General features: G+C 38.5%; 1 protein-coding gene across 4 annotated transcripts in view; it reads right to left on the bottom strand.

The window, feature by feature from the left end:
- Positions 1–14,233: 14,233 nt before the first annotated feature.
- TTC39B (tetratricopeptide repeat domain 39B) overlaps positions 14,234–21,571 on the bottom strand; it is a 140,288-nt gene continuing 132,950 nt past the window's right edge. For all 4 annotated transcript variants that reach the window (XM_028165145.2, XM_057549272.1, XM_057549271.1 and 1 more), the window contains 3 exons: positions 20,986–21,103; positions 18,177–18,293; positions 14,234–15,170 (listed from right to left, as the gene is read on the bottom strand). In XM_028165145.2, coding sequence (XP_028020946.1) covers positions 15,080–15,170; positions 18,177–18,293; positions 20,986–21,103 — 326 coding nt within the window. In that variant the 3' untranslated portion in view covers positions 14,234–15,079. The remainder of the gene's footprint in view (positions 15,171–18,176; positions 18,294–20,985; positions 21,104–21,571) is intronic.

The raw sequence follows: 21,571 nt of genomic DNA, 5'->3' as shown, positions 1-21,571 counted from the left end.
CTTCAACATAATAAAGGCCATATATGACAAACCCATAGCAAGCACCATATTCAATGGTAAAAAACTGAAAGCATTTCCACTAAGATCAGGAACAAGACAAGGATGTCCACTCTCACCACTCTTATTCAACATAGTTTTGAAAGTCCTAGCCACAGCAAACAGAGAAGAAAAAGAAATAAAAGGAATACAAATTGGAAAAGAAGAAGCAAAACTGTCACTGTTTGCCAATGACATGATACTATACATAGAAAATCCTAAGGATGCCACAAGAAAACTACTAGAGCTAATCAATGAATTTGGTAAGGTTGCAGGATACAAAATTAATGCACAGAAATCTCTGGCATTCCTATACACCAATAATGAAAAAGCAGAAAGAGAAATTAAGGAAACACTCCCATTTACCAGTGCAACAAAAAGAATAAAATACCTAGGAATAAACCTGCCTAAGGAGGTGAAAGACTTGTACTCAGGAAACTATAAAACACTAATGAAAGAAATCAAAGATGACATAAGCAGATGGAGAAATATACCATGTTCTTGGATTGGAGGAATCAATATTGTGAAAATGACTATACTACCCAAAGCAATCTACAGATTCAATGCAATCCCTATCAAGCTACCAATGGCATTTTTCACAGAAATAGAACAAAAACTTTCACAATTTGTATGGAAACACAAAAGACCCTGAATAGCCAAAGCAATCCTGAGAAAGAAAAACGGAGTTGCAGGAATCAGGCTCCCCAACTTCAAACTATATCACAAAGCTACAGTAATCAAGGCAGTACAGTACTTGCACAAAAACAGAAATATAGATCAATGGTACAGGATAGAATGCCCAGAGATAAACCCACACATATATGGGCACCTAATTTACGATAAAGGAGGCAAGAATATACAATGGAGAAAAGACAGCCTCTTCAATAAGTGGTGCTGGGAAAACTGGACAGCTACGTGTAAAAGAATGAAATTAGAACACTCCCTAACACCATACACAAAAATAAACTCCAAATGGATTTAAGACTTAAATGTAAGACCAGACACTATAAAACTCTTAGAGGTAAACATAGGAAAAACACTTTGACATAAACCACAGCAAGACCTTTTTTGACCCATCTCCTAGAGTAACGGAAATAAAAACAAACAAATGGGACTTAATTAAACTTAAAAGCTTTTGCACAGCAAAAGAAACTATAAACAAGACAAAAAGACAGCCCTCAGAATGGAAGAAAATATTTGCAAATGAAACAACAAAGGATTAATCTCCAAAATATACAAATAGCTCATGGAGCTCAATATAAAAAAAACAAACAATCCAGTTTAAAAAATGGGTGAAAGACCTAAATAGACATTCCACCAAAGAAGACATCTAGATGGCCAAGAGGCACATGAAAAGATCCTCAACATCACTAATCATTGGAGAAATGCAAATCAAAACTACAATGAGGTATCACCGCATGCTGGTGAGAATGGCCATTATCAAAAAGTCTACAAACAATAAATGCTGGAAAGGGTGTGGTGAAAAGGGAACCCTCCTGCACTGTTGGTGGGAATGTAAATTGATACAACCACTATGGAAAACAGTATGGAGGTTCCTCAAAAAACTAAAAATAGAACTACCATATGACCCAGCAATCCCACTAATGGGCATATACGCTGAGAAAATCATAAATCAAAAAGAGACATGCACCACAATATTCACTGCAGCACTATTTACAATAGCCAGGACATGGAACCAACCTAAATGTCCATCGACCGATGAATGGATAAAGAAGATGTGGCACATATATACAATGGAATGTTACTCAGCCATAAAAAGAAACGAAATTGAGTTCTTTGTAGTGAGGTGGATAGACTTAGAGTCTGTCATACAGAGTGAAGTCAGAAAAACAAATGCCATATGCTAACACATATATATGGAATCTAAAAGAAAAAAAAAATGGTACTGATGAACCTAGTTGCAGGGCAGGAATAAAGAGGTAGACACAGAGAATGGACTTGAGGACTTGGGGTGGCAAGGGGAAGCTGGGGCAAAGTGAGAGTAGCGTCAACCTATATACACTACTGAATGTAAAATAGTTGTCTAGTGGGAAGCAGCAGCATAGCACAGGGAGATCAGCTCGGTGCTTTGCGATGACCTAGAGGGGTGGGATAGGGAGGGTGGGAGGGAGGCTCACGAGGGAGGGGATATGGGGACATGTGTATGCATATGGCTGATTCGCTTTGTTGTGCAACAGAAACTAACACAGTATTGTGAAGCAATTATACTCCAATAAAAATCTATTTAAAAAAAAAGAAAGTCTCACCAAGAAACAAACATTCAAGTGTACATCACATTACAATTAAATATCAGCAAAACAGGTGTTATGTACATCTTTCATATGTAGAACAACCAGAAGACTGTAATTCCATCAAGTGTGATTTATTCAAATAACAATTCAAATGCACGCTGTAGGTAAACCAGTGTAGCAATATGAAAATATGGAATTCCAAGAATATCCAGCAACCTAAACATGCATCTAATAACACAGAGTATTCTGTAATACTAAGGAATGAAGAAAAAAACATTGACTTTTAAGTTGGGATGATTTATTTGCACTTAAAAATATAATTTCTAAGATGACATCTGTTTTCAAAAATGTCTTCATGTTAAAAATAGGGTACAGGAACTGATGTCTTCATGTTGAAAATTTAGATCTCATATCAGCATGAGCTTACACATCATAGATGATAACATTTTAACACAAAATCAGCAAACGAATACTCATTTGGGAACACAGTTTTGATATTAAAAATATCAGAAGTTCACAGTTTTCTTCTTCCTTCTAGACTTATATTGATAAAAGGTTTTTATAGCTACAATCTATTTCACTTTCTAGTACCAGATCCAATGCCTACTTGATCAGCAGATGGATGCTACTCAACACGTTTATCTTACTTAGAACTCACACATCTTCAATTTCTAAAAACATTTTGCTCTGTAAAACTGTGACCGCTGGGAATGGGGAAGATAGGATTTAAGTTCAAATGTAATGAGAAGAGAAAAAGTGAGATAAAATGCTGAAAATGTTTACTAATAAAACATTAAATTATAAACTATATACAGGTAGCTTTGATGATTCAACAGGAAACTATACGTTGATTTGCAAAACGCTATGGCCTGTAACTAAAATCCCTTTACATGTTTAGGTAACATGAAGGGTTTTTAGGTGACCAGATCACTAGACAGGTTTGTGTGTTTTAAGGCAAAGCAAAATTTCCCAAGTGAAGTACCTACAAAATAAATTTGCTTTGGAAATAAATCTCAGTAATAAAATAATACTTCTCACTTATTAAATATATATTTTGCCTTTACATATGATTTAGCAACGTACATAAAAAATTTGAGAATTCTATGAACATCTGCAAATAAATATTTTAAAACACAAGTATATAAATGAATCAGCTGGTATTCATTCAGGTGTTTGGATGGGAGCAGTTAGCAAAGGAAAAAAATAATAAACTACTTAGTTATAAAATTTTCCCCTAACATAGCATGAGAATGCAACATATTGTTGAGAATTAAGCAATTTTTCTGGACAGCACACATCAGTGAAATACATGTGTTCTCCTTCTACAAATCTGAGTTACACAGAACCCAATGTTACTGTTTTCTTAAGCCATTAAATTAATAGCCTAAGATTTATAATGTTTGCCATAATCTCTCTTTTCACGTAAATTATTTTCTTAAAGCACTATATAGAAAGCAGTTGTCTACTATGAAGAATAAAATCACTTCCGGAAAAAAATGGAGTAACTAATGAAAATTGTTTAAACTCATTTACTATACCCAAACTTGCCACCTGGACACTTGGCTCCAATAAAGATAAGAATGAATTAAAACATCTGTATGACTCCAAAGCAGGGAGTGTCATCCCTTCAAAATGCGGAAGACCTTCCAGCATTTCAAAATAATAATAATTCCTTTAAAACTGAAATAAGCAATATTCTTTAACACGTTCATTTTATCCAATTTATCTGGTTTTCAGTTCTGTTACACTGAAACCAACTTTTTTTTTCCCCTAAATGATACTACACAGACTACCAATAATTAAAACTAATTTACTAAAAAATATTAAGTAGCAATAAAACAAAAGCTCCCATTGAGATATACCAGCATCCCTTATATTAGTCATTTAAATCATGTGTGCCTAAGAACTATTGGATTAACATACAAGGTATATTGTATATTAATATGCAACAAAGTTTTACTTAATGAAGGTATTAAAGTACCTTGAGTTTTCCTATTAAATATCCAATCTGTAGGCACTGGTATGCATTCTTTATTAGCAAAATACAGTGAGGTGGTTGCTTTGATTTTTCCATGCAAAGTCGTGTTATAGTATTACTACACTGTAATTTACACATCTGTAAACTAGACAGAATGAGGGTTGAACTTCCTTTGAAGCTAGATCCACATAGTCCTTCAGAGGTGGACCAGGCCAAGAACCCGCTCAGCCTTCTCAACCTACTAAATAGTCCTTGTATCACTTCTTTTTGTGGTTATGAAGTTATAAACAGACTGGAATGGACTTTAACATCATCACGGTCAGACAGCAATTGCTCAACACAGAAGATATTTCCCCTCATGCTAAATTCTGGTGTGTACTTTTCATTACATTTCAAGTTCTACATTCTGAGGTAACTAAATCTAAGGGATGTAAGGACAAAACTACTGACAATGAGAAGCAGAAACAGGGTTTCACAACAAGCAATCTAATAACATAAAGAAAAAATATGTAAATAATTGGTCTGGGGAATGGGAAATGCGAGAATACCCTGCACTCATTCTGAAAGAACAACATAAAGCATTGTCTATTTAATATTTGTAAGCTGTTTTCTATCTACCTACCTATTGACCTACTATGTGTCAGATCAAGAAATATCTAGATATTTAAAATTTGTCAATTATATGTATGCATATCACTTAGGTATCACATACATTAAAAATATCAATAATAGGCAGCAAAAGATAAATACATAACTTCAAATAAACTATCTGCCAAATTATTCTCTAAGTGGGTAACTAGTGCTTAAAAACCTTTAAAGACGAATACTGGCCTAGCTGAGTCAATGGTGAAACACTGATAATATAAAGGGATTGAAAAGGTCACCCACATTTTCAGAATAATGTTAATCTTAAAAAATATTTTAATCATAAAATCTACTCACATCTCAAAGGTGAGAGTCACTTCCTCTACAACTCTAAGAGTTCGTGCTGTTACATCTCAAAAAGTGAGGAATGTCTGTAAAATCAGATTTAAATAATAATCTTAAAAATAAGATCTCTCAAGTCTAGTATATAAGGAGCTGGGGAGGGGGGAGAATAATAATGTTCAAACATGCCAATGATCAATGATATCTGCAGAATAAACATGATCAAACAAAAGTTTATGGGAACTTAAACAGAAAAAGCAAACCTCACAGATACATATTTGAACCATGATTGACAATGCAACTATGGTGATTAGGTGATCACAGTAGGCAGCAAGTAAAAGCCAGAACTCCAGGAAGCATGACATTGGGAGGCATGTAGAAATGAATGTTCCCTGACTCTCAGCATCAATCTCCCATGACATTGGGAGGCATGTAGAAATGAATGTTCCCTGACTCTCAGCATCATTCCAACATGTGCCACTAGCCATGTTTCAAGTTCTCTATAGCCACATGTGGCCAGTGGCTACCATACTGGACAGAGCAGGACTGAAGGAGAAACAACACTGTTTAGCCGTTGGGGAGGATGAGATAATTTTCCAAGGACTTACCCGGCTGTCCAGTGGTTAAGACTCCGCCTTCCAATGCAGGGGTGTGGGTTCAATCCCTGGTCTGGGAACTAAGATCCCACAGGCCGTGTGGTGCAGCCAAAAAAAAAAAATTTCCAAGATCCATTCCATGCCCCATGAATCACAAAATCTTAGGGCATCAGAACAACCACTGAAGTCTTCATTGACTCATTTTAATTAAATGTATTAGAATTTATGACTTATAAATGTGGATTAAATAACTAGGAAAAAAAGAGGAGTATGAAAAAAATTAATGAAGAATTAATCAGAATAATGCCAGAAATTTTTCCCATTGATCACAAAGACCTTTTTAAAATGATTAGTTTTAACGTCCAAAGGAAGAAAAATCCCTATTCGAAAACATCAATAGACTCACTTTAAAGGAATGGATGAGAAGTGAAACCATAATGAGTATTAATAGCAGGAGCTATTAGTGGCTAACACAATGTAACTACCTCTAAAAGTAGTTTCAATAGAAGAAACGCTCACTTTTCTTTGAAAGGTGGTAACTTTCTTCTTTACACACATCCCACTGATTTGGAAACCTGATCAAAGACTCACAGTGACCTCAAAGTTCCAACTATAAGGCTTCCAGGCCAGGTAGGAATGACAGTCACATAGCTCTGATAAACTCACTCCTTTGCAAAAGAAATGGTTATACTCTTATATTGTTTCAATGATTAAAAATCTTTGATGCAGATTAATCTGGAATTTACCTCCCTATAGCTTCTACTCACTTGTAGTAGAGACATAGCATCAATGAACTTCCTTTTCCTATACAACTTGGGACCTTCTTATATCCAGGAGAAGCACAGAAATATTAAGATATAAGTTCATATAAGAGCTGATATAGCTAATCTTCCATTAACTGTCAAGTGGAAATCATGCCTTCCTTGTCACCAATACTACAAAGCTTAACCTCTACTTGAGTCTTAAGTTTACACAGAACCAATCAGAACTCTGGCTCTTCATTAAAAAGAAAAAAAAGGTAATTATACCAAGAACTACACAAATTGCACAAACTGTCAGATACATGGGCAGACCAACCCCCTTACATATGCCCCTCAAAACAGCAGATAAAACATTGTCACTTCAGTACTCATTCTTCACAGAACACCCTGAATCACAAAATAACTCTTAAAAATGCAATATTAGCTGATATCACAATAAACTAGTGCTGCCATGGTATCTTGAACATGGCAGGAAACAGATGAATATTTGTAGCATTAATGATATTACAACATTTAGGAGGAGACCTTCAAGATGGCGGAGGAGGGAGACGTGGAGATCACCTTTCTCCCCACAAATACATCAGAAATACATCTACATGTGGAACAACTCCTACAGAACACCTACTGAACGCTGGCAGAAGACCTCAGACCTCCCAAAAGGCAAGAAACTCCCCACGTACCTGGGTAGGGCAAAAGAAAAAACAGACAAAAGAATAGGGACGGGACCTGCACCACTGGGAGGGAGCCGTGAAGGAGGAAATGTTTCCACACACTAGGAAGCCCCTTCGCGGGCGGAGACTGTGGGTGGCGGAGGGGGAAGCTTCGGAGCCACGGAGGAGAGCGCAGCCGCAGGGGTGCGGAGGGCAAAGCGGAGAGATTCCCGCACAGAGGCTCGGCGCCGCCCAGCACTCACCAGCCCGAGAGGCTTGTCTGCTCACCCGCCGGGGCGGGCGGGGCTGGGAGCTGAGGCTCGGGCTTCCGTCGGATCCCAGGGAGAGGACTGGGGTTGGCGGCGTGAACACAGCCTGAAGGGGCTAGTGAGCCACAGCTGGCCGGGAGGGAGTCCGGAAAAAAGTCTGGAGCTGCCAAAGAGGCAAGAGAAGACTGTTTTGGGTGCGTGAGGAGAGGGAATTCAGAGCACCGCTTAAACGAGCTCCAGAGATGGGCGCGAGCCGCAGCTATCAGCGTGGACCCCAGAGCCTGGCATGAAACGCTAAGGCTGCTGCTGCCGCCACCAAAAAGCCTGTGAGCAAGCACAGGTCACCATCCCCACCTCCCCTCCCGGGAGCCTGTGCAGCCCGCCACGGCCAGGGTCCCGTGATCCAGGGACAACTTCCCTGGGAGAACGCACGGCGCCTCAGGCTGGTGCAACGTCATGCCGGCCTCTGCCGCCGCAGGCTCGCCCCGCCCCGCATTCCGTAACCGTCCCTCCCCCCAGGCCTGAGTGAGCCAGAGCCCCCGAAGCAGCTGCTCCTTTAACCCCGTCCTGCCTGAGTGGGTACAGATGTCCTCAGGCGACCTACATGCAGAGGCAGGGCCAAATCCAAAGCTGAACCCCAGGAGCTGTGCGAACAAAGAAGACAAAGGGAAATTTCTCCCAGCAGCCTCAGGAGCAGCAAATTAAATTTTCACAATCAACTTGATGTACCCTGCACCTGTGGAATACCTGAATAGACAACGAATCATCCCAAAATTGAGGCGGTGGGATTTCGGAGCAACGATATACATATATATTTTTCCTTTTTCTCTTTTTGTGAGTGTGTATGTGTATGCTTCTTTGTGTGATTTTCTCTGTATAGCTTTACTTTTACCATTTGTCCTAGGGTTCTGCCTATCCGTGTTTTTTTTTTTTGGTTACTCTCTTCATTCTTTCTTTTTTTATTACTTTTTAATAATTATTTTTTTATTTTAATAACCTTATTTTATTTTATTTTATTTTTTCCTTTCTTTCTTTCTTTTTTTCTCCCTTTCCTTCTAAGCCATGTGGCTGACAGGGTCTTGGTGCTCCGGCCGGGTATCAGGCCTCTGCCTCTGAGGTAGGAGAGCTGAATTCTGGACATTGGTACACCAGAGACATACTGGCTCCACGTAATATTAAACAGCGAAAGCCCTCCCAGAGATCTCCATCTCAATGCTAAGACCCAGCTCCACTCAACGACCAGAAAGCTACAGTGCTGGACACCCTATGCCAAACAACTAGCAAGAGAGGAACACAACCCCACCCATTGGCAGAGAGGCTGCCTAAAATCATAATAAGGCCACAGACACCCCAAAACACACCACCGGACATGGTCCTGCCCACCAGAAAGACAAGATCCAGCCTCATCCTCCAGAACACAGGCACCAGTCCTGTCCACCAGGAAGCATACACAACCCACTGAACCAACCATAGCCACTGGGGGCAGACACCAAACACAACAGGAAGTACGAACATGCAGCCTGTGAAAAGGAGACCCCAAACACAGTAAGTTAAGCAAAATGAGAAGACAGAGAAACACACAGCAGATGAAGGAACAAGGTAAAAACCCACCAGACCAAACAAATGAAGAGGAAACAGGCAGTCTACCTGAAAAAGAATTCAGAATAATGATAGTAAAGATGATCCAAAATCTTGGAAATAGATTGGACAAAATACAAGAAATGTTTAACAAGGACCTAGAAGAACTAAAGAGCAAACAATGATGAACAACACAATAAATGAAATTAAAAATTCTCTAGAAGGAATCAATAGCAGAATAACTGAGGCAGAAGAATGGATAAGTGACCTGGAAGATAAAATATTGGAAATAACTACTGCAGAGCAGAATAAAGAAAAAAGAATGAAAAGAATTGAGGACAGTCTCAGAGACCTCTGGGACAACATTAAATGCACCAACATTCGAATTATAGGGGTCCCAGAAGAAGAGATAAAGAAAGGGACTGAGAAAATATCTGAAGAGATTATAGTTGAAAACTTCCCTACTATGGGAAAGGAAATAGTTAATCAAGTTCAGGAAGCACAGAGAGGCCCATACAGGATAAATCCAAGGAGAAACATGCCAAGACACATATTAATCAAACTATCAAAAACTAAATACAAAGAAAAAATATTAAAAGGGAAAAACAACAAATAACATACAAGGGAATCCCCATACGGTTAACAGCTGATCTTTCAGCAGAAACTCTTCAAGCCAGAAGGGAGGGGCAGGACATATTTAAAGTGATGAAAGGCAAAAACCTACAACCAAGATTACTCTACCCAGCAAGGATCTCATTCAGATTCGACGGAGAAATTAAAACCTTTACAGACAAGCAAAAGCTATTTTCCAAGACTGAACCAGGAAGAATTAGAAAATATACACAGACCTATCACAAGTAATGAAATTGAAACCGTAATTAAAAATCTTCCAACAAACAAAAGTCCAGAACCAGGTGGCTTCACAGGCGAATTCTATCAAACATTTAGAGAAGAGCTAACACCAATCCTTCTCAAAGTCTTCCAAAAAATTGCAGAGGGAGAAACACTACCAAATTCATTCTATGAAGTCACCATCACCTTGATACCAAAACCAGACAAAGATGTCACAAAGAAAGAAAAACTACAGGCCAATATCACTGATGAACATAGATGCAAAAATCCTCAACAAAATACTAGCAAACAGAATCCAACAGCACATTAAAAGGATCATACACCATGATCAAGTGGGGTTTATCCCAGGAATGCAAGGATTCTTCAATATATGCAAATCAATCAATGTGATACACCATGTTAACAAATTGAAGGATAAAAACCATACGATCAACTCAATAGATGCAGAAAAAGCTTTTGACAAAATTCAACACCAATTTATGATAAAAACCCTCCAGAAAGTAGGCATAGAGGGAACTTTCCTCAACATAATAAAGGCCATATATGACACACCCAGAGCCAACATTGTTCTCAATGGTGAAAAACTGAAACCATTTCCACTAAGATCAGGAACAAGACAAGGTTGCCCACTCTCACCACTAGTATTCAACATAGCATGGAAGTTTTAGCCACAGCAATTAGAGAAGAAAAGGAAATAAAAGGAATCCAAATCGGAAAAGAAGAAGTAAAGCTGTCACTGTTTGCAGATGGCATGACACTGTACATAGAGAATCCTAAAGACGCTACCAGAAAACTACTTGAGCTAATCAATGATTTTGGTAAAGTAGCAGGATACAAAATTAATGCACAGAAATCTCTTGCATTCCTACACACTAGTGATGAAAAATCTGAAAGAGAAATTAAGGAAACACTCCCATTTACCACTGCAACAAAAAGAATAAAAGACCTAGGAATAAACCTACTTAAGGAGACAAAAGACCTGCAAGCAGAAAACTATAAGACACTGATGAAAGAAATTAAAGATGATACAAACAGATGGAGAGGTATACCATGTTCTTGGATTGGAAAAATCAACACTGTGAAAATGACTAAATGACTCAAAGCAATCAACAGATTCAATGCAATCCCTATCAAATTACCAATGGCATTTTTCACAGAACTAGAACAAAATATTTCACAATTTGTATGGAAACACAAAAGACCCCAAATAGCCAAAGCAATCTTGAGAAAGAAAACTGAGCTGGAGGAATCAGGCTCCCTGACTTCAGACTAAACTACAAAGCTACAGTAATCAAGACAGTATGGTACTGGCACAAAAACAGAAATATAGATGATGGAACAGGATAGAAAGCCCAGAGATAAAGCCACGCACATATGGTCACCTTATTTTTGATAAAGGAGGCAAGAATATACAATGGAGAAAAGATAGCCTCTTCAATAAGTGGTGCTGGGAAAACTAGACAGCTACATGTAAGAGAATGAAATTAGAACATTCCCTAAGACCATACACAAAAATAAACTCAAAATGGATTAAAGACCTAAATGTAAGGCCAGACATTATAAAACTCTGAGAGGAAAACATAGGCAGAACACTCTATGACATAAATCATAGCAAGACCCACCTCCTAGAGAAATGGAAATAAAAACAAAACTAAACAAATGGGACCTAATGAAACTTTAAAGCTTTTGCACAACAAAGGAAACCATAAACAAGATGAAAAGACAACCCTCAGAATGGGAGAAAATATTTGCAAATGAAGCAACTGACAAAGGATTAATCTCCAAAATTTACAAGCAGCTCATGCAGCTCAGTATCGTAAAAACAACCCAATCCAAAAATGGGCAGAAGACGTAAACAGACATTTCTCCAAAGAAGATATACAGATTGCCAACAGACACATGAAAGAATGCTCAACATCACTAATCATTAGAGAAATGCAAATCAAAACTACAATGAGGTATCATCTCACACCAGTCAGAATGGCTATCATCAAACAAACTACAAACAATAAATGCTGGAGAGGGTGTGCAGAAAAGGGAACCCTCTTGCACTGTTGGTGGGAATGTAAATTGATATAGCCACGATGGAGAACAGTATGGAGGTTCCTTTAAAAAACTAAAAACAGAACTAGCATACGACCCAGCAATCCCACTACTGGGCATATACCCTGAGAAAACCGTAATTCAAAAAGAGACATGTACCACAGTGTTCATTGCAGCTCTATTTACAATAGCCAGGACATGGAAGCAACCTAAGTGTCCATCGACAGATGAATGGATAAAGAAGATGTGGCACATATAATACAATGGAATATTACTCAGCCATAAAAAGAAACGAAATTGAGTTATTTGTAGTGAGGTGGTTGGACCTAGAGTCTGTCATACAGAGTGAAGTAAGTCAGAAAGATAAAAACAAATACTGTATGCTAACACATATATATGGAATCTAAAAAAAAATGGTTCTGAAGAACCTAGGGGTAGGACAGGAATAAAGATGCAGACATAGAGAATGGACTTGAGGACACGGGGAGGGGGAAAGGTTAGCTGGGACGAAGTGAGCAGGTGGCATGGACATATATATACCACCAAATGTAAAATAGACAGCTAGTGGGAAGCAGCCACACAGCACAGGGAGATGCTTCGTGACCACCTAGAGGGGTGGGATAGGGAGGGTGGGAGGGAGACGCAAGAGGGTAGAGATATGGTGATATATGTATATGTATAGCTAGTTCACTTTCTTATAAAGCAGAAACTAACATACCATTGTAAAGCAATTATACTCCAATAAAGATGTTTAAAAATAAATAAATAAATGATATTACAACATTTAAAAATCCATTGGATAGATTATCAGGTAACTATAAAAGAAAAGGAAATAAAAATACAAACGAAATAAGAACAAATAAAGGAAAAATCTTAATGGGAGATATGAATTTTTATATATATTTTTGGTAATGCAGTGTTAAAATAAAACAAAAATAACTACCATTACCTTAAATCGTTTCCATTTCATACCAGAAAGTGCATTTTTTACTCACTTTTGCTCTGACTTGCAGCTTCTCACAAAAGCAATATGACCTTTTTTTTTATTATTAAAAAAAAAATAATAATAATGCTACCAAAGCTCTTCTAAGAACTTTGGAGACTTTTTTTTCCAAGTAATATTCAAAGAAATTTTTGAACAGATTTTCCATTACTAATTGTAATGACAGTTATTTTCTCTTTTGTCTGGTCCTAATGTAAAGTTATATAATTCATATTAATAGCACATGATGACTCTACCACCAATATTATCTGAAGGGGTGGTACTCCGACTTGAGTTGTATTCATCATTTTCCACTGGAAAAACATCCTCAGTATTGGCCAAGAATTAGTACCTTAAAGAAAACAAGACCAAATACCTGCTGGATACAGGCTCATATAGCAGGGAACAAACAGCAAGGAGCAAATTCACAATGTGAGCTAATGTCAGTGCCAAACACTTCAAATAAATTTAAACTTGTTTGGATCGCCACACTTTCATTTTACATCAGAGACCACAGACTCAAGCCAATACTTTTGTTTTGATACTGTAATACATACATAAAAACCATAACTATTACAACAACTCATATTCATGCAGCCTTTCAGTTTACAAAAAGCTATCATATGCATTATCTAATAGAGCCCTCACAAGCACCATGCTCTGTGTTGCTATCCCCACCAGGGAAACTGAGTGCCAGAAAGGGTCAATGACTTGCTCCATGTAGAGGAACTATTATTAACTTATAGAACTGGGCTCCTGACTGCCAATCTGGGGCTGTTTTTGTTAAACTGCAGAGGCTTCCACAACAAGTTATTCTTCAAAATAGAAATAAGACAAAACCCTGATTCATCAATTCGTGAACTGTTTTTTGTCGCTCTGGATGCAGTCTTGTCCTCAGCCACTGCACATACATATTGGAGAGCTGGGGGGCTGGGGAGGGCAGTGATGATTGTAAAATAAAACACACACTAAGTGGGAATGATCTGGATTAAACATTTTAACATTGTTTGCTGAAAATAAATATCTCAGCCTCAGACCCACAGTTATAAAACTAAAAGAGACCTTGAAATTCATCTGTCCTTTTTCCATTTCACAGATGAGGAAAATATGGTGATGGAGAGAGCACAGAACTCCCTAAAGGTCACCCCGGTAACTGCCGACAGCAGAGCCAGGACCACACAGAGTTGGCTCTCTTCCACTCCATGCCCTGATTGTGTTTGCAAATTAAAGGACTAAGCACAGTCCAGATATTTACAAGGAACCATCACAGTGCTAGAGAAATTAGCAAATTAGACCTTACACACCAACATTAGGAGTGTAAAAATTATTATTTTATATATCATTGAAAGCAGCAGGAACTTTATAAGAAAAATAGTCAACGTATATATTTTAGGCGCTCATTGTTAAGGTTAAGGAAAATTTCTAAAATATAACTTTTTTTCCCTTTAGATACACGGAATTTTTTTGAATTTTGTTATAATAATAACAGACTTAAGTACATTCAAAAACAGGATAGTCTCTCAAAACTGTCACCACCTGTAACTTACATGAAGAATAAAAAACAATAACAACATTTCATCACCTTTTCTAGATACAGGTCTTTCAACCTATTACCTACATTACCTGTCCTGTTCACACCCATTGCCCGTCTTTTTCAGGAGTTTTCGGAAAGTTATTGAGCTATTTTGAATGTAGGTGATTCTTATTTCCCCTCTGAAACTTAAATGCTAGGCAACAAAATATCTCTGAAGTTTAACAGACCAACAAAGCTAAAAATGGCTAGGTTGTAAGCCATTTGCTACTTACACAATATTCATTTCCACATTAAAAAAATAAATAATCTAATTATACTTTATTGTACCTGTGAGTCCTTTAAAAGACTTTTCACTCTCCAATTCAAATCAGATATGAAATTCTTTATGGAGATGCAAAATATAAGAGTTTTCTAGATATTATTTAACATCATTCCATAGGAAAAAAAAAAAAACCCACTTAGGTAGACCAATAGTAAACCACACAGATGATAGAAAATATTGACAGTAAAATTAGTTTTTTGTCTCACATTCACAAGATCATTTTTCCACTTTAATACAAGGTCTAATCTACAGCAGATGCCAGTACTAATTGAGAGAAAATTCCATTCTTCATGTTCTGATCAATCTGAGGAAGATTTTTTCCAGAGGTGAAGAGCTGCCTGAATTCTGAAGTGTAGTCTGGACTCCAGTGAGTAATCTTTGTAGTTATTTCTAAAGATAAATAACAATAACATTGTAATGTCAAAATTCCTTTATATACCAGGGCACCACCACCCTCCTCCCCCTCCTCTCATCTTCATTCCTTATTTGCTTTCAAACGTTAATATGCATAACAGTGGATGTTGTTAAAATGCAGATTCTGGTCCTGGGAGGAGATGAGGATGGCAATATTCTGTATTTCTAGAAGCTTGCTGGTGGTGGTCTAAAAAGCGTGCTTTGACTAGCAAGGTTTATGTAATTACCAAACCATTCACAAACAGCAAGAAGCTTACAAGGAGGGCTTAACAAATTTTGCGAACTATTTTTAAAGAGTTGACCTCTTTTTCTAAACTGGAAATTTCAGGCAGCCTGTATAAACAAGGTGAACATAATCATTCACCCCCTCCACACACACAAAAAAAAATTTATATATATATAGATATAGATATAGAAACTCTCACAAAACGACAATCACAACAAAGATAGCAGGATTACTTGGTGACAACAAAATTACTTACTGCAATTCTGACGGGCAAATATCAATGGTTTGGTCAATAATTATTATGGGACAATGTCAGGAGGGGCATTAGAAATCCACAGATATTTAAAAACTTCACTTAGATCATCCATGTTGACTTCTCTTTGCTACAATTGTTCAGAATCAGCAAAATGGAATGCTTCGGACCTTGGGCTCTGCTTTCACACACCACCTTGGCCCATGGGAGAGCTGTACTTTCTTTCTTTGCAGTGGCATTCATTTCTTTCTATAGCCCTTTACTTTATACAGGTCTAAGGGTTACTTACTGGTAAACTTGATAAGGGTTATTATTCATAAGCTAAGCCAACATCTTACTAGAGTTTACCAAAGGATGTAATTGAGTATTTCCCTAATTAACTTCGGAAGCTTTGCAAAGCTACTGCACAAGGAAAACTGCAGAAAATCAACAGTCTTGAAATTACTGGGACGTCTGTTTATGTTGACATCACTGGGACTGTCTTGAGTTAGTGGTGACTTTTGATCACTGCTGGTCTTTCTTTTTCCTAGTGAATTACTAGTCTTTTATTTTCATTGTTATAAATTTGCCTTATTGTGCATTGCTTAGATAACACCAAATATGTCCAAATGATACGAATACTTAGAAACCGTATTTTTAGTCCCAAATTTTCCAATGGGGGTAAAAATTTTCAATAAATTTGAAGATACACGAATGTCAGTTGAAATAGGAGTCATACTCACTCTCAACAAATTAACTTTAAAAGTGACTTTCTCTCATGTCCTTGGCTTTAAAAAAAAAAAAAAGATAATGAAACCTCTCTTGGCTCCACTGTGCCTCCAAAGCTTCTGCCCCATTACTATGCTTTATTCACAGCCAAATATCCTGAAGGGGTTGCCTGGAGTAGCTAACTCCACTTTCTCACCTCGCTCGTCAAAGTCACCGATGATCATGCTGCCAAGCTCAGCAGCCACTTCTCTGGTCTCACCTTGATTGACCTCTTGGCGGCCATCTTCACAACTGACCACTCTCTTCTTTTGAAACATTTTGTTCACTTGGCTTTCCTGGATGCCCTCCTAACTCACTGGCCACTTCTTAATCTTATTGTTTAATCTCTAAAATGATGGCATATCCCAAGGCTCTACGCTGGATCTCCTTCTCTAGCTGTATCACTTTCCCCAAATGACCTCATCAAGCACCACAGCTTTAAATATCACTGTCTCTGTTCTGGTGACTTTGAAATATCTACATTTGGCCTTGACCTTTACACTGAATTCCATGCTGGTATATATGACTGCCAACTCACCATCTCCACATCAATACCTATAGGCACCTCAAAATATCACAGTCCAAACAGGAGTAAGTTGTTTTTTTTTCTCTCTCTCCTCAATCCTGATCCTCTAAGTGTTCCCCATTTCATTCAAGAAGCATTATCAACCTAGTGGCTCAACACCCTCCCTGCTCCACCCCCCAGCCAAGAATGCTCCCCACGCAGTCCTCTGGTGAATGGTCTTCTCAGGACTGGCTTTAATTATGCTAATCTCAACTACATACCACCTCAAGGAAACCTTCCAGAATCAACTCAATCTAAAGTAGCACTCGAGTACCCTGTATCATATCGTAAATCTCAGCAAAGCACGTACCATTGCTACTCTTCTTATTTGTTTATTTACCAATACCCCTCAACTTAGAAGGTAGAAACATTGCCTGTTTATGCACAGTTCTCTGTCTAGAACCTTTTCTAGTGTCTAGCACATAATAGGTACTCAGTGAATGCTCTGCTGAATTTGAGTAAATGAACAAACTAGTGAATCAGTAAGCTATTTATGGCCTACAGCTATCATGGCATTCTTTCTCCATGGCAAGTAGTGTTCAAAGCAAGCAGACCACAGGGTTTGTGCCCCCAGTAAGTGAGCCATGATCACAGGAGGTCTGAGAGCCACTGGACAGCAGAATTGATAAAGTGCTTTGAAACTGCCACAGTAGTCAGAAAGAAGAAAGAGGAGAAGATGCAAAGGGCTTCTTCAAATCAATGGCTCTTTAAGGAAATGAGAGAGATGGTGGAACACACCGAGGATCAGCAAACTATGACCAAAATTATGGCCAAATCTGGGCACACCCATTTATTTACATATTGTCTTCTATGGCTGCTTTCAATACAATTGAGTAGTTGCAATGGAGACCTTATACTGTAAAGCCAAAAATACTTACTAATTGGCCCTTTACAGAAAAAGTTTGCTGACCCCTGATATAGAAGAGAATTGGCTAGAAATCTGTCATGTAGGTCCCCAAAATCACAACATTTGTAAACAGCCACAGGGTCAGGCATTTAAGAGGGTTGGAAACAGCACAATTCCAGCAAAAGCCACAAGCAGAAACTAAGCATAAATTAGCAAATGTAACATTGGGACTAATTTTTCATTAATGTGTTCATTTTAAGTGTATCAAGTTACTGCTGTTGTTAAAATTGTATTGACATTGCTGACTCCATAGCAATCAAGGAAAAGCTGCCATGATCACTTACCTTGCAGTTTCTAGGACCTTTATGGCCTTGTCAATTTCCCCTTGGTTTTTATACAAAAATGCCAACTCAAACAGAGTAAATGGCACTAGGTAGTGGTCATACTTCAGTAGCTTTTCACTAAAAGAGCAAATGAAAAGCAATTAAGTCTTAACAGAACAAGGAACATATCATTCTTTTTCAACATATATGTATTTTTCCCCATTCTTAAGAAAACAGCTACAGCACTAAGACTATTACCAGAGAAAAGTTGTCATTAAACAGTTAAAGAACCTAATAAACCATGGCAATAAATAGTATGCTTTTAATATATTACTCTTTTTTTTTCTTTTTTACTTTGTTTTTTAACTTTTATTTTTTTGGCCAAGCTCTGGCATGCAGGATCTTAGTTCCCCGACCAGGGATTGAACCCGTGCCCCCTGCAGTGGAAGCACGGAGTCCTAACCACTGGACCACCAGGGAATTCCCTATATTACTCTTTTATTTTATTCCTTAATATAAATCCAGCACTGAGGATTGTTTACTGCCCTTCAGGTATACAAACGCATGCAGATCTTCAAAGATTAACCCTAGAAAGGACAAGATCATCCCTCCTGAACATGAATGTGTTCAGGAAATGACTCCACTCAGAAAATGATGCCACTGATTTCTCACTGAGGTTCAACTCTCTTTGCACTGCTGTCTTATAATGCTTCAAAATGTCAAGAAAGAAGTGGTCAACACTTCTGTTTTCAGCAGTATTATGAAAATTCTCTGACTACAAAACATCTAGAAGCGCTCAAAAAAATAAGAGCAACACCCTTTAAAATGCAGAGCTCAGCTCACAAGGACATAAGGAAAACTCTCAAACTGATAACAAAACAAAACCAGAACTCTGTGTGCATGATGCCGAAGCACTCCTAGGTCTGTTTCAGTCTGAATCAGCCAGGGCTTTGTGTCTCAGTGTCCGCACAGGAGGTGAGGCCTTGGGTCCACACAGTATGTAGAGCCTGGGCTGAGACTCTACATAAAGCTGGGGCTCTGCTCCACCAGAGAAAGGGCAGATGAGAAGAACCCACTCGTGGCATAGGAGGAAGACAGGGGCAGTTGGCTCCTTGGCCTGAGGTCTAGGTTGGGGGTGGGGGGGAAGACACATCCCTTAGGAAATTAATAACCAATAGGCCTGCCCTCACATGAATTTGCAATTCAAATTTATGTGGCCCAAATGATCCAAGAACTTCTAAGCAATGAAATGAACATGAAGGTGGTCCTGGCCTGGAAAAGCCTTTTGGGCGTCTGGCAGAAATAAAAGCACAATCACTTTAGAGAGAGACTCTTCCTCAATCCTAGCCTCATAGGAGTCTCAAGATAAAACCCCACTGAAGGTGAACTCACAATCCAAAACTATAAAACACACCAGCAAGCAATTCACTATGAGGTTCAAAAAATACAACAAATAGACCAAATGGGTCATCCTTTTGATCCTAATAAAAACACCAATAAAAGAGAACTCAACGGATACTTCTTTAACATGTTTACTAAAGACTGTATATTACTTATTTGGGAAATAGATATTGTCTCTTTCAGCTTCTTATAAGGACACCAGTCCTCCTACATTCTCATAATATATAGTCAGAAAGAGGCAGATCAGTAGCTATGGATGGAAAGGCACATGATATGGAACAGAAAATGTCAACCGGCAGTCTATGGCTGTGATCTATTTGGCTTACACAATGGTTTCCAAAAAATTGAGCCAAGATTTAAAAATCCGGACACGTTATACAAAATTCAGATTCCAGGCTTTCAATGAAAAATTGTAGGGACTTCCCTGGTGGCACAGTCGTTAAGAATCCACCTGCCAATGCAGGGGACACAGGTTCGATCCCTGGTCCGGGAAGATCCCACATGCCACGGAGCAACTAAGCCTGTGTGTCACAACTACTGAGCCCGCATGCTACAACTACTGAAGCCTGTGCACCTAGAGCCCGTGCTCCACAACGAGAGAAGCCACCACAGTGAGAAGCTCACGGACCGCCACGAAGAGTAGCCCCCGCTCGCTGCAACTAGAGAAAGCCCGCGAGCATCAACGAAGACCCAACACAGCCAAAAAGAAAAAAAAAAAAAAATTGTAGTGATTATTGCTACTGGGCCCACACTGTCCAGAGCAATAATCAATTAGAGCTCATTCAGTAAGGTTACTTGTCTGGCCCCTGTAATTGCATTTGTGACTCCAGATGTAGAGAAGAGGGCCAGGCATCAGAACCTTGACTCAACTCTCTAATTAGCAAAGGAGCAGGACATCATCATCAATGCTATTGGGGGGTTAAAACTCATTCACCTACAGAAAAATGCTCCTTGCCAAAAGAGAAGCAGTTTTAGTATTCATCACAGTTGTTCTTTCCTGCCACATTATCATTACAATGATGGCGAGTCTTTTTACTCAACTTTGAATCCCTAGGATTCAGGATCACAGTCTCTGGCACATAGTGGGTACTCAAATATCTGTGGAATAAATGAATGACAGACAAATGCATGAATCAAAAAAGTATCAGATGTTCTGTACCTTGCTGCCAGAATTTAGACAGTCACATGTCAGCCTGGCTGTAAATCTAGCTTTTGTAAATCACCTCTGAACACCAGGTAGAAAGGCAAAAAGCCACGTTCCACTTAGGTTATAATTGTTTTCTCAAAGAATAAAGAAAACGTTACTGGATTCTCTTTCTGGTAACATCAAGTAAAAGGTTAGCAGCGGGAGATAAAAGCATCACTTTCTCACAGCGATTCCCCAGAAACCACAATTTGCACTCAAGTTGGTTTCATTGTCCGCTTTTACCTTTGGACAACGTGATTGAAACACAATTCCGCTTGCAAAGGCCGCTGTAAGTTCTTCAGGCAGCATCCTTTCAGCAACTTCACTAAGCATTCGTCATCTACAGAGTAGTCGCTGGAGTCTTAAAGCAAAACAAACATACAATTCACACACGGAAAGAAAAATACTTGTAAAAATCCTATTTAAGAGGCAGCACTAACAGCTCTTAGGTTTCAGAGGGATCATTTAAAAATAAGGAGAATATGTGTAGCATTTGTTATGCCTCACTAAATAAAATACAATGAAAATATTTCAAATGAAAAGAATACTAACTACATTAATACGCCATTTTATTAAGGGGTTCACTCTAGCCACTTAAAATTTTTTTTCGGGTGCTCATACTCTGAGTTATGTGACCTTAGGTATAATTATAGGAAGTCTGAACTGAAAATAAAGCAAGAGCTTTATTCGTTCTGTGAAAGGTAAAGCGGTGAGCAAGCACGCTGCCTACCCCTGTGGTTCTGGTCCCTAGCTGTGCTGGCTTCGTGCAGAAGAGGGTAACGCTTCCATATGGAGAAGCAGATGGCCTTCTCCCCATTAAAAATTCAGG

Source organism: Balaenoptera acutorostrata, chromosome 6 (assembly GCF_949987535.1).
Source record: "Balaenoptera acutorostrata chromosome 6, mBalAcu1.1, whole genome shotgun sequence".
Lineage (NCBI taxonomy): Eukaryota > Metazoa > Chordata > Mammalia > Artiodactyla > Balaenopteridae > Balaenoptera > Balaenoptera acutorostrata.
This window is presented reverse-complemented; position numbering and strand designations above follow the sequence as displayed.